The following is a 12115-nucleotide window of genomic DNA, read 5'->3' on the forward strand; positions in this document are numbered from 1 at the left end:
GCGGTGCAGGGTTCTGAACCTTGTGGGGCATCAGCCACCTTCCTGACTGACAGAGGACATCAGTGTGAAGCCAAATTAGCCTCATAGCCAGCTGTTACCATTACTAGGGCCATGGCCATTTGTGAGCTGAATACGAACATTTATTATTAAGTTGAGTTATAGGTATGTTTGACTTTGTCTGTCTTAACTTTGCAACCTTCTTGAAACAGAGAGGCTTGAATTCTAGATTCTAAACTGAAACTTTTTTGTTATACACTGTTAAACTAAATGCATGCTTATGAGAGCATCTCAGTATTTTAGAAGGAAGTGTGGAGTATATAAATGTATCTTGTAGGTATGTGTAGAGTAGGTTATTCATTCACCATGATAACAATGCCAAAATGTGTAGAAATGCTTTAGATAATGTATAGGTACACTTCCTGCAAATCAGAGTTTTAATTCAGTGCTTGGCATTCGAAAGAATGGCCTGAAGTTTCAACATGCTTCCTAGTAATAGGTGGTTGGGTAGAAGAGAAAAACAAACCCTCTTGGTGAAAATCAGAAACATGAGTTCAATTTTCGATTAGGCACCAGAAAAGACACATAGAGCTGGCCTTTCTGAATTGCAGTAAAAAATTCAGTAAGATCATGTGTTTTCAGTCACAGTGTCTACTCTGGGACTGAAGGAACATGACTCTGATGACCAGGTTAGAGCTCTGAAAGGAGGCATGCAATATAAACATCCCTTGCTGAGGCTCCAGTGCAAGCTTGGGTTGCACATCACGTAGCACCTGAGTGTGTAGAGATGCTAAGTTGATCCTAGTGACCGGGAGGACCGACACCTCTCCAGCTGTGTGAAGTCATTGAAGCTGAGGTTGATATGTGATGGAACTCAAATTCAAATATGATACATCTCTGTGAATAGGTTTGATAATTCTATATATTACTGTATACAACTGATGTAGAAACATGATGCTGTTCTTGCTGCCTCGCCCTCTGCTTTTTACTTTTTACCCTTATGGAACCCAATTTCCTGAGCTTTTTATTAATGGAATATGTTTTATCTAAAGTAAACAGACTGGTTTTTGACAGGCAGTTAACTGGAGTTAAATCCTAATGTAGACATGCCCACAACACAGAGACGCGTCAATGCCTTTCTCTATTGTGATCAGTCATATTTTTCTCACTGCTAAGATAGGCATCCTGAAATCACACTGAACTGTATGAGCTTACTGTATTGTAAGTAATGTATACATATGTGTCAGTTGTATTTATGAGATTAGAAAATGTTCCTGGATTTGAGTTTTTCCACGGTGCCTTACGGTTGTGAGAGCAGTTGTTTCCCTCTTCCCCTCTGTCTGGTCTGGTTTTCCCCTTGCTCTTCGGTGGTTTCTGGGGGGGAAGGTTGGCGTGAGCATTTAAGTGGACAGATAGCAGTTTTGAAAGTAAGATTGGCAGAAGAGGATTCAGTAGGAGTTAAAATATGCTTAACTTACTGTTCCAGAAGTACCATCACTGGAAATCAAAGCTATTTAAATAGAAAGTTTCCTATAATATTATCCTTTTCTATGTTGTTAGATTTGCTTCATTTCTCAGCTGTACTATTCACAAAGTTTTACTTTAAATCACAGCAGATTCGAAATGCTCTGCTTCTAAATCGGTCTCATAAGTAAAGTTGTTAACAACTGAACTGTAAGAAAAATTCTAGATTAAATAAACATCTTATGTGGGAATTTGGACTCTAGCAAAAATGCTTGCAGGCTTAATATTTTTTGCAGCCATAGTTTGATACTTATCAAATGCAAACTAGAAGGTTTAAATGGTTTTAGAATGACTTTTGGGGTTCTTTCTTTTCTTTTCTTTCTTTTTCTTTTCTTTCTTTTCTTTCTTTTCTTTTCTTTTTCTTTTCTTTTCTTTTCTTTTCTTTTCTTTTCTTTCTTTTCTTTTTCTTTTCTTTTCTTTTCTTTTCTTTTCTTTTCTTTTTTTTAACTTAGCTACACAACCACAAACAAAAGGATGCAAGAGTGACATGCATACCAATAATGTTTTGCATTGTGTTTTGTTGTTTAATCTGGTGTTTTAAGGGGAGCTTTAGTGGTATGAACTGCATTTTCTTTTGTCATTATAAGAATCAGAAACAGTTCTTGATAACAAGAAAGACGTAGAATCCAAACCTGAAATTACAGTACGGAGTCTTGAACAGCTTTTTGCAGTAGTACCACCTGCATCCTCTTCGACAACGTTTTGGTGAAAACAGACCTTTTCCTCTTTACAAGTGGAAATTGAGCATACTTATTGTATGTTTGGTGAGAACCCAATGGTACTTTCTTCCTCTGGTATTTTTTCTGTGTTGTCTTATTAAAGCCTCGTCTTGCTATTCCTGGGCATGTTAGAGGTGGCTGACGTAGGCTAATCCATAAGCAGCTGCGTGAGCGGCTGGGTTAAGAGCCTTAGCCTATGGCAATAGAGAAGGTAGGAGCCATCTCACAGCGCTGGGGGCAGCCTGGAGGGGTTTTCTGCAAACTCTCCAGCGGAACCAGGGCTTTCTCAAACCTGTGGGTTTGAGTAGCTGAGAGAAACCTCCTTCTCCCTTCAGGATTTCTGGTGGATTTTCAAGAAAGCCCTATTAAATACCCAGTCTGTAACACCGAACGTTAATGTTAGCCATTTATTTGATTGTTACAGCATGTGTTAAAGAGCTGCTGCCGCCCATTTGCAGCCTAATGTGTTTATTAGACGGTCTTCCCAGTGGCATCTTGAAGTGTCTTTCAGCTAAAAAATTCATGAGCATTATTGGCTTTCAGGCTGCAAATGGAGTATGTCTTCTTCGTACTGTCTAATACACCACTCTAAAGCCATTACACAGGAGTAAGGGAAAAGATATTGTTGAGGAAGGAGCCTTTGGCTTAAACATTTGTTTATAGTCTGTTACGGCTTTTTGTAGACTGAGCAAAAATGTGAGTAGTAGGTGCTTGGAGCAGTTTTCTGTTCCTTTTTTTACACAGGCTCAGTGGCACTTGCTAGCAAATTATGGTCCTTTTCTTAGTTCTAGTTTGTGGAGTTCAAGAATAAAGTAGACATTAGTAAATATTACTCTATACATCTTGCTTTAACGTTCCCTGCAATAGGCTCTCTTTCAAATGAAATTGTATCTTCAGAGTAACAAGTGTTATTTTCAGATAGAGAAAGTGCAGGTCAGATTTTAGTCCTTTAAAGGTGACTAGCGTTTTTCAGCTTGCTGCTACCACCTTCCTCATCGAATCTTGGTTTTCTGGTTTCACTTTTGTACTGCATGACTGGTGCAGGGTGGCAAAGATTTTGGGTGGGTTTCATCCTGTAGTGAAGTGGTAGTGCTGCTTCAGGAAAAAAGCATACCCTTGAATAAGTTAATTTGTATTTTTTAATATGAAGTTACCGTCACCAACCAAGGAATTGGGCATCTTGCTTATTTTGGCAGACTGGCATTGTTTCATTTGGGATATATCTGAATTCCAGGTGTTAGATGATGAAGGATGGCTATAGTAGTTGGTTGTAGAACATGTGGCTTATGTACACCAGGGATGCAGGAGGATGGTTTAGTGTATCTTTAACTTTCTTTTCTGTCAAACTTTTTAGCAGTGGATGCTTTGCTTTAATTTAAGTTTACCAGACAATACAGTCTTTTTTTTTTTTCCTGCTCCTTTTTTTTCCCCCTTGATTTTCACCTCTTATTTTTTTACTCATTTCCAAACCCTTATCCATGTCTCTCTGCATTTGTTGAAATACCCGTGCAAGAGAAAGCTTGCACACGAGGAGGCTGAGCTTTTCCAAGCGCGCTGTGGTGTGTGGGGCGAGTGGGCTCAATTAGCTGATTGGGATTCTGACGGGTGCTACAGTGAAAAGTGCTGGGAGTCAAAGCAGCCCTTCCTCCTGAACCGCTGTGGCTCACCAGTAGAAGGTTGGCCTTAGGCTCCAGCGGCTCCAGTCTCTGGTCTAACATCTTGTCCTGCCTCTGACAGCGATTTCCTTTTGAAGCCTGGGAAGGTGGGTAGCGAGTAAGTACCTTCTTCAGAAGGGCTGAAGATTGCAGTATATATCAATATTAAATATTTTCCGATTCAGAAATGGAACCAGTGAAAAAAGAGTTCATAAGCAGGAAAAAATGTGAAGAATCAGAAGTTGCATGTGACTTCCAGCTTTCCTCTGGCTTCTACCAGAATTAATGCTACACGGAGTACATCACTAATTTTGAAACTGAGACTGAAAGCTTCTAATCATGAGAACTTCACAGGAAAAAAGTATGAATTGTAATGGATGTATGCTTGAGTTTATAATTGACCACAGGAATATGAGCTGTTTATATTTTTAAATTGGGCTGTTAGAGAAAATTTTTGCCAAACTTTTCACCAACTTGTAGTATTTTTGGTCAGTAAACAGTATTTTTACTGTTTGTTACTCAGTAAAACAGTGGCTTTAATAAATCACTTCTATATTTATCAGTTGTATCTGCGCTAAATGCATGTTTTTGTGTGCTGGAAGGGTGGTAGTGTAGTACTGCTACCTGCTTGTCAGCTATATGGTACTTTACCTTTTGTTTGCTACTTTTCAGATTGAAATAGCAGCTTTGAAGGTGTAATCCTCATTTATTCTTTAACTGCATTTGTTAGGCTTATAATAAATCTGACAGTTTAACAGGCCTTGTTTGGAAGATGGCCTGCTCTGATAAGAGATAAAATGCACATTATCTTCTTCTACGTTGACGCTGGATGATTAACTGGATTCACTGATGCTGAGGATCAGTGCTGGAAGGTTTACTCTGCATGCCATGTTCCTTCATGGCATTTGAGGAGTGGAGAAGATGTTACAAATTCACGCAACTGATTTGTGCTAGATTTTTTTTGTGTCTCCTCGTTTCTGGGACCTCTGTTTTTCTTTTTTTCTCCCATGTGTTTTATTTTTGGGTTTACATTGTTTTATTTTTTTCCCTTTGAAAAATTAATGTCTTGTAAAAATATGTTTACTATTGCTTTATAATTAGGTTAAGTCTCTCTGTGTACTCTAAGTTAGAGCAGTTGCTGGTAGAGGATGTGAAGGAGGATGTGCTGTCACGACGAGAGCAGAAACTATTGTTTTATCACTGATAACAAGAAAAAAATGAAGCCTCTTTCAGGCTGTGTCATTGCAGTCTCCCAACATCTGCTAGAAACTGGTTAGGTCTCAATGACTGTAATTACTAACATACACTGTCCAAGAGTTTATTCATTTAATTTTTCAGTGTTTGTGATTTACGTTTAACAATTGGAAAAATTAGTGATTTTCTCTACAAGTATTTTGGATGCTTAGGCCTGTGGTAGCAAAACAGCGCACAGGAAAATACAGTTATGGTGTTAAATGGAAATACAAAGAAAATATTTACTTACCTGAGATGTCCTGTTGGTACAGGTCATGTGTTGGAGCCTAAAATTAGTTCTTTTGGTATTTTTAGTAGTAATAATTCCGGTTCTCTAATTATGTTCTTCCTTGTATGAAAATGCTGTGGTGAGTGTATTTATCTTTCCATTGCTCTGTTGCTCCTCGTTGATGCCCAGTGGAATTGAAGCTTAAGGGACCTCTGAGTCAGCATTAGAAGTTCAGCTCTTAGTTATTGTTCTAAGTTTTTTTGGAGGACAGATGGAAAAAACCTTAATATATATTGAGAAGAAAAATCTGCTACCACCACTGAAGGCAAAATACTAATCCCACAGTGGGATATTATGTTTGTATTTTGGAGTGCAGTACAGCTCCCAAACAACTTAATAAAAAAGGGAGTGCCTGGTCTTCCATGACAGTTCATTCTGCAAGACACGCATTCAAATTCAGCTTTGTAAGACATTTTCTTTCAAATAAAAATTGGTTTAGTTCAGCATCTGACATACCATGATGCTATTTTTTTCATTAACAAACCTGTCTCCATCTCTCTCTTCTCAATGCAGTGATTACTGCTGGTTTTGTTTTTACTAATTCCCAATTTGGTTAATCCTTTTCCTATTCTATACTGTGCTAAATAAGCCCTTCCCACTTTTTCTTGATTTTTGTTTCCAAAGACATATGGTAAAGCTGGTATTACATTTACATTTCTTCTAAAGCACTAAATGAACTGAACTGTTCAATGTCTTTATCTTTCTTCTTTCTGGAAATTCCTGCAGAGATGTATAAAAAGATCAGAGGAGCAGGATGAATGCTGCTTTCTAATCTAAGGCAGTTCCCTATAGGGGAGTTTTACTGGAGTAAAACTTTGAGCCTCTGATTTGTCATTCTACTCGCAGTGGCTTAAGTTTTGAATTGTCATGTTTCCTGGAAAAATTCAGACTTCAAGTTTGGGAGTTTTATTTTCTGATCTGAGAAGCTATCTGTGTGGTTCAAGAACCTAAGAATATTTAGAGCAACTTTAAAAGTTCCTAAATTATCTTGCTAAAAAATATTAACTTATTTAATGTTATGAATTTTTGTGTATTATAAAACTATTAGCAATAACAAATAACCCAGAACTTTTGAGATAGATAAATTAATGTGTATGGATGGAGTTAGAGCAGAACCTAAAAAGCATTTGTATGCAGTTTCGCTGCTCCTGACCCACAGATGTTTGTTTGTACGTCTAAAATTCATCTATCAAGTCAATCTAAATTCATGAGGTTTTCTCCTTCTCACTTAAAGTTTCCTGGTTGCCTGTTCTTTGGTATTACATGTGCCCAGAAGTACTTTCTTCTGAAAAATGTGGGTTTAGTTCCTTGCTTATGCCGCATTAGATTTGTAGAGGTTCCTAGACCCTCCGGACATCTTCATGTAGTAGTATGCATAGGTCTTGAATGTGAATTAGCTCATGGAAAAAATTCAAAATAGCTGCTTTTTTAAAAAAAGACATGAGGAAACTGGGAGGGTGCTCACCTCTTTGGCTCTGGCTTGACTTGTTAGAGTCATTGCTGAGAAATGCGAAATACGGGTTTGCTACCCTTCTCAGCCTGAGGGATTCAAACCTCAGTCCCTTGTGTCTTAAGACAGTGTTCGAACTACTTACTCGTGAGTTTAGTGGTATGGGCTACACACCTAAAGATTCTTACTGCACTGCAAGAGTTAATTAACCTTACCCTCTTTGTTTCATAAACGTCCAGTTTGGGCAAGTGTATAGCCTACCACCTAGGAGGCTGTCCTGCGTGATGAAAAATTCAGGCTTGAAATCCCTCTGGGAAGTTGGAACTGAATCTACATCGCCCAGTTTCTGGCTGTTTTAGTTGGTACGTAGTATTATGGAAGAGCAGGGCAGCAGTTTATCTATCCACAGCTTCTAAAAGGTGATTCGTCCTCATTTCTCCTAACTCGGGAGAGGATTTCAGTTTCTGAATCCCAAGAGAACAGCAGAAGTTTACCTATCCCAGTCAGCCCCTAAATCCCTGGGGAGGTAGGGTTTGGGGGCACATCCTTTTGATTTTAGTACTGTGTACTAGATACTGCTGAGTGACTTTCACTTCGGCCTGTGAGATTTTTTAGATTGCCTTGGTATCCTTTGTCTAGCTCTCCATTTTCCAAGGGACCTAACTCTGGATTTTGATTCTGCTCTGGAGCACAGGCATCAACAACACAGGAGCTGCAGAGTCTATACAGATCTTTGAGGTGTAGAACATGATTTTTAATGAAGACATAGGGAAGAGCAGGAACCAAACATGGTAGTAGGTGGTAGATTTCCAGAAAAACTTTATGATGAGTAAAAGAAATGGGTAACTCATTCTCAGAACAAACTGATAATGCTGCTGAGAAAAAGACGTAATGGCCTGCAAGTGCAAACAAAATAAAATTAAAACACAAAATAAAAAAAATATTTGTTTAGAACCATTTACTATATTTAATAAGGAGAGAAAAAGGTGCTAGTTTCATAATAATGTGTGGTGGGTTGACCCTGGCTGGAGGCCACGTGCCCACCAAAGCCGCTCTGTCACTGCCCTCCTCAGCTGGACAGGGGAGAGAAAATACAGGGAGAGGCTCCTGGGTCGAGATGAGGACAGGGAGAGATCCCTCACCAATTACTGTCATGGGCAAACAGACTCAACTTAGGCAAAAAAATTAATCCAACTGATTACTGAACAAAAAAGAGTAGAGTAATGAGAAATAAAACCAAACCTTAAAACCTCTTCCCCCCACCCCTCCCATCTTCCCAGGCTCAACTTCACTCCTGGTTTCTCTCCCTCCTCCCCGCAGCAGTGCAGGGGGACAGGGAATGGGGGTTGTGGTCAGTTCATCACACGGTGTTTCTGCCGCTCCTTCCTCCTCAGGGGGAGGACTCCTCACATTCTTACCCCACTCCAGCGTGGGCTTTCCCCCATAGGAGACAGTCCTCTGCCAACTTCTCCAACAAACTGCCCCAGCGTGGGTCCCTTCCATGGGGTGCAGACCTTCAGGATCAAACTGCTCCAGCGTGGGTCCCCCACGGGGTCACAAGTCCTGCCAGCAAACCTGCTCTGGCGTGGGCTCCTCTCTCCACAGGTCCACAGGTCCTGCCAGGAGCTTGCTCCAGCGTGGGCTTCCCACGGGGTCACAGCCTCCTTCAGGTGCCTCCACCTGCCCCAGCGTGGGGTCCTCCATGGGCTGCAGGTGGAATCTCTGGTCCCCATCAACCTCCATGTGCTGCAGGGGGACAGCCTGCCTCACCATGGTCTTCACCACAGGTTGCAGGGGAATCTGCTTCAGCGCCTGGAGCACCTCCTCCCGCTCCTTCTGCACTGGCCTTGGTGTCTGTGAATTTTCTCACATCTTCTCCCTTCTTTCTCTGGCTGCAAAAACTGCTGCTCCTTTTTTTTCCCTTCTTAACTAGGTTATCCCAGAGGCATTACCACTATCACTGATGGGCTCAGCCTTGGCCAACAGCGGGTCTATCTTGGAGCCGTCTGGCATTGACTTTATCACACATGAGGGAAGCTTCTAACAGCTTCTCACATATGCCAGCCCTGTAGCCTCTCCGCTACAAAGACCTTGCCACGCAAACCCAAAACATAATGATACCACTTTTGTTCTCTTAAATACAGAAGGATGAACCTTAGAAGTTTATGGTAGGAGGTTAGTTTTACTGTGTCCTCTGAAGGCTGATACCATAGACCTAGTGGAATTCCTACAGAATCAACATCAGTGTGAATGCAGGAAGAATTGAGCTGTGCACTGGTGGAGCTACTGGTGAAACTTTGGTTCCTGCAAAAATAAACTTCCCTTTGAACTAAGCCTGGCAGAGTAGGTAGGAAAACTGTCGATAACTGTTCCTATTTGTTTTCTTGGGGAGGAATGGGGAGTGGAGGGGGGCGTTCCCCCTAAATGCTTACCTCTGACTTTAATTCTTACTACTCTTGGGGGAGAAGATGACTGTTGAATGTTTGACATGTTTTCAGGAATCGCTGTGCTTGCTTTTCTCAAGAAAAATAGTTAACTGATGTACATTTCTCAGGTATTACTTGGGAAGCATAAGAAACAAAGGGATTCCCCAGTCTAATTTTTATTCTGAACTAATAGGTCAGCATCTGAGTCTGGCTCGGAGATCAGATGATCTTGGGAATGTACAGCTTTCATCATGCTGATGATTTTTTCTCACCCCGGTCAGTGAAAAATTTAGTCATTGGAACAGAGCCCCAAGGACAGTTCCAGCTCTCCACTGACAGACACGTGGAGCTGCTGTCTCCTCATAACTTCTCTTTAATTATCATCACAGTTTTCTTATTAGTATCTTGCTCTTTCCTTGAAACTCTACTTGGGATACTTGTGAAATTGCATGTTTTCAAGAAAGTGCTTAGCTCTTAACCAATTAGACAAATGTATATTTCTGCTTTTGCATTTAGATAAAGTAGGACATGAATGACTGCTGGGGCTAGAAATCAGTGAAGATATGTAGATGTTAAGGAACAGCCAGTGTCACAGTCCACACTGGAGACTGTGGTAGATATTTCACACTGGAGTAAGGTCATCTTTGGCGTGGCACTGTGAATGCCCAGACTGGGGGTCACTGGGAGTTCCCCAGCAAGTACAGAATGATGGAATCTGTGATGGTACATCTTCCCTTTGAGAGCTCCGCCCTGCTCTTCTGCAGAACCAGGGCCTCCTTGCTGTTCTTGAAGTGAGTTGTTCTCACAGTGTTGGCAGTATATATGTACATGTATGCATGTATAGACATAATTGATAGAAAGATAACCCAGGTATTTTTCAAATAGGATCTGATACCATGCATGGTAAAGACCAGCTGGGAGCTATTTCAGGGATCATCTAGTGTTTTTTATTAAACTTGACCAGTATGTCAAAAAAGGAAATTATTCCACTTTCTCCTCAAACTGATTAAAAAGAAAATATTTTCTGTACTCAGAAATATTTTCTGTATTCAGAAAAATGTTAGATGTCTCAATCGGAGACGGCTCCGAGTCTTTGTTTGCTCGCTCAAGTTTCGCTAAGTAGCCTTTCTCAGCATCCCTGAAGAGCTGCTTCCATCTCAGTCTCCAGGCTCTTTCTGCCCACATCTTCATTCAGCCAGTGTATTGGGAAAATTAAGATTTCCAGTGTGAACATCCTAGTACCAACACAAGCTCTGGCTGCTAGATTTTACACAGTGTCAAAAATAAAACGTGAAGGGAAACACAGTTTTAACCCACAGCAGTTTCCTTGTGGAGTTCAGTGCATGGCTGACCAGGCCAGCAGCGGGAAGGGAACTAGTGGGGCAGAAATGAGGGGCTGGAGGAGGTGGTGGATCCCCTTGTTTTAATACCAGACCAAGACTTCTATTTTATGCCAGTGTGAAGCGATCGTGGAATTACAGGCTCCAACTATTATTTTATCATGGTATGAATTACCTCCTGGAGACACTCGCCTCCTTCATAGTCCTCGTGTTTATTTTTCTGCTAATCCCAAACAGTACAGGAGCTCTCTGAAACGTCTGGCAACGTCTCTCTCTGCCATCATCCTTACAAAACTGGCAGCAATGAGGCAGATGGTGAGCTAGGACTGCCCTGTATTGCATGAGCTTTTTGATCATTTGCATCATCTCCTTACGTCTTTTGTAATAGTGTTTTCTGCCTCTAGAATATTCGTGTTTATTGAGGGGTATGTAATGCGGGGCAGGCAAGTTTCATGTGCTCCTACGGAGCATAGGGCAGCAGACGGCCAGGAGCGGGGCAGGATTTCTACGGGCTGTTTGTTGCACAAATTATAATAAGCTTGTGTTGTTTTAACACATGGTAGCTTGACAAGTTATTTTCCTTATGAGGTAGATTATATGTACAAAATATTTATCAGTTCCTCAGTGATCTCTAGTGTTCCTTTTCTGTGATATTGTACATGTACTTCTGCAAGTGTTATCTTCTGATTTTTAAGTGAAGCTGCACGTGCTACCTTTTCATGCAACTGGGATACATATTTCATTTTATGTATTTCAATTCTGTTGTGTTTTTCTTATTGTATAGCACTATGACTTTCCCTTTGTCTTTCCTCATTCAACCTTGCAAAATTGCCATGAAAATTCAGCAACCCAGGCACAAAACGTACTTACCTGTTCTTACATAACTGGTGACAATCAAAGAGATGATAACACTTCGCTTGCCCACCGCAAATTTTCTTCTGAAGGAGTTTTGTATAGTGTTTTGTGTGGACATAAGCACAATCTTTTTATTTGTGCCTTTCAAACAAACTCCATTTCAAATGATAGATTTGCCAAGTAAAAACTGAGTTGAGCATGGATCAAGAAACTTAGAAATATCAACAAAGGACTCAGGGCTTTTCCACCATAACCCTTTCTTGCACTTTCTTCCTTTTAGTTGCTGATATGTGTTCAAGATGAGTGGGATGGGAGAAAATACCTCTGACCCATCCAGGGCAGAGTCAAGAAAGCGCAAGGATCCTGATCAGCTTGGACCCAGGTTAGACCATTTATGCCTGAAGACGTTGCAAGTGAAAGACTTAAAAAACACTGTTACATGTGCACATATTTTTCAGTTGGAAAATGACAAAACTTACCATTCTCACAACAAGAAGTCAGTACCAAACTACTCTGATTCAGTAATTCTGTGGTGTTGTGGGTTTGGGATAAGGGGTGAGGGTATTGTCTTTTACTATTATTTGTTTGTTTGTTTTGAATCCAGTGTAGTACCAAAATACAGAATTT

General features: G+C 40.6%; 1 protein-coding gene across 5 annotated transcripts in view; it reads left to right on the forward strand.

Moving 5' to 3' along the window:
* Nucleotides 1-12115, forward strand: part of NCOA2 (nuclear receptor coactivator 2) — a 193559-nt gene that overhangs the window by 104555 nt on the left and 76889 nt on the right. For all 5 annotated transcript variants that reach the window (XM_075743910.1, XM_075743909.1, XM_075743911.1 and 2 more), the window contains one exon: nucleotides 11769-11870. In XM_075743910.1, coding sequence (XP_075600025.1) covers nucleotides 11788-11870 — 83 coding nt within the window. In that variant the 5' untranslated portion in view covers nucleotides 11769-11787. The remainder of the gene's footprint in view (nucleotides 1-11768; nucleotides 11871-12115) is intronic.

The sequence above is a fragment of the Balearica regulorum genome, chromosome 2 (assembly GCF_011004875.1).
Source record: "Balearica regulorum gibbericeps isolate bBalReg1 chromosome 2, bBalReg1.pri, whole genome shotgun sequence".
NCBI classification, from domain to species: Eukaryota; Metazoa; Chordata; class Aves; order Gruiformes; family Gruidae; genus Balearica; species Balearica regulorum.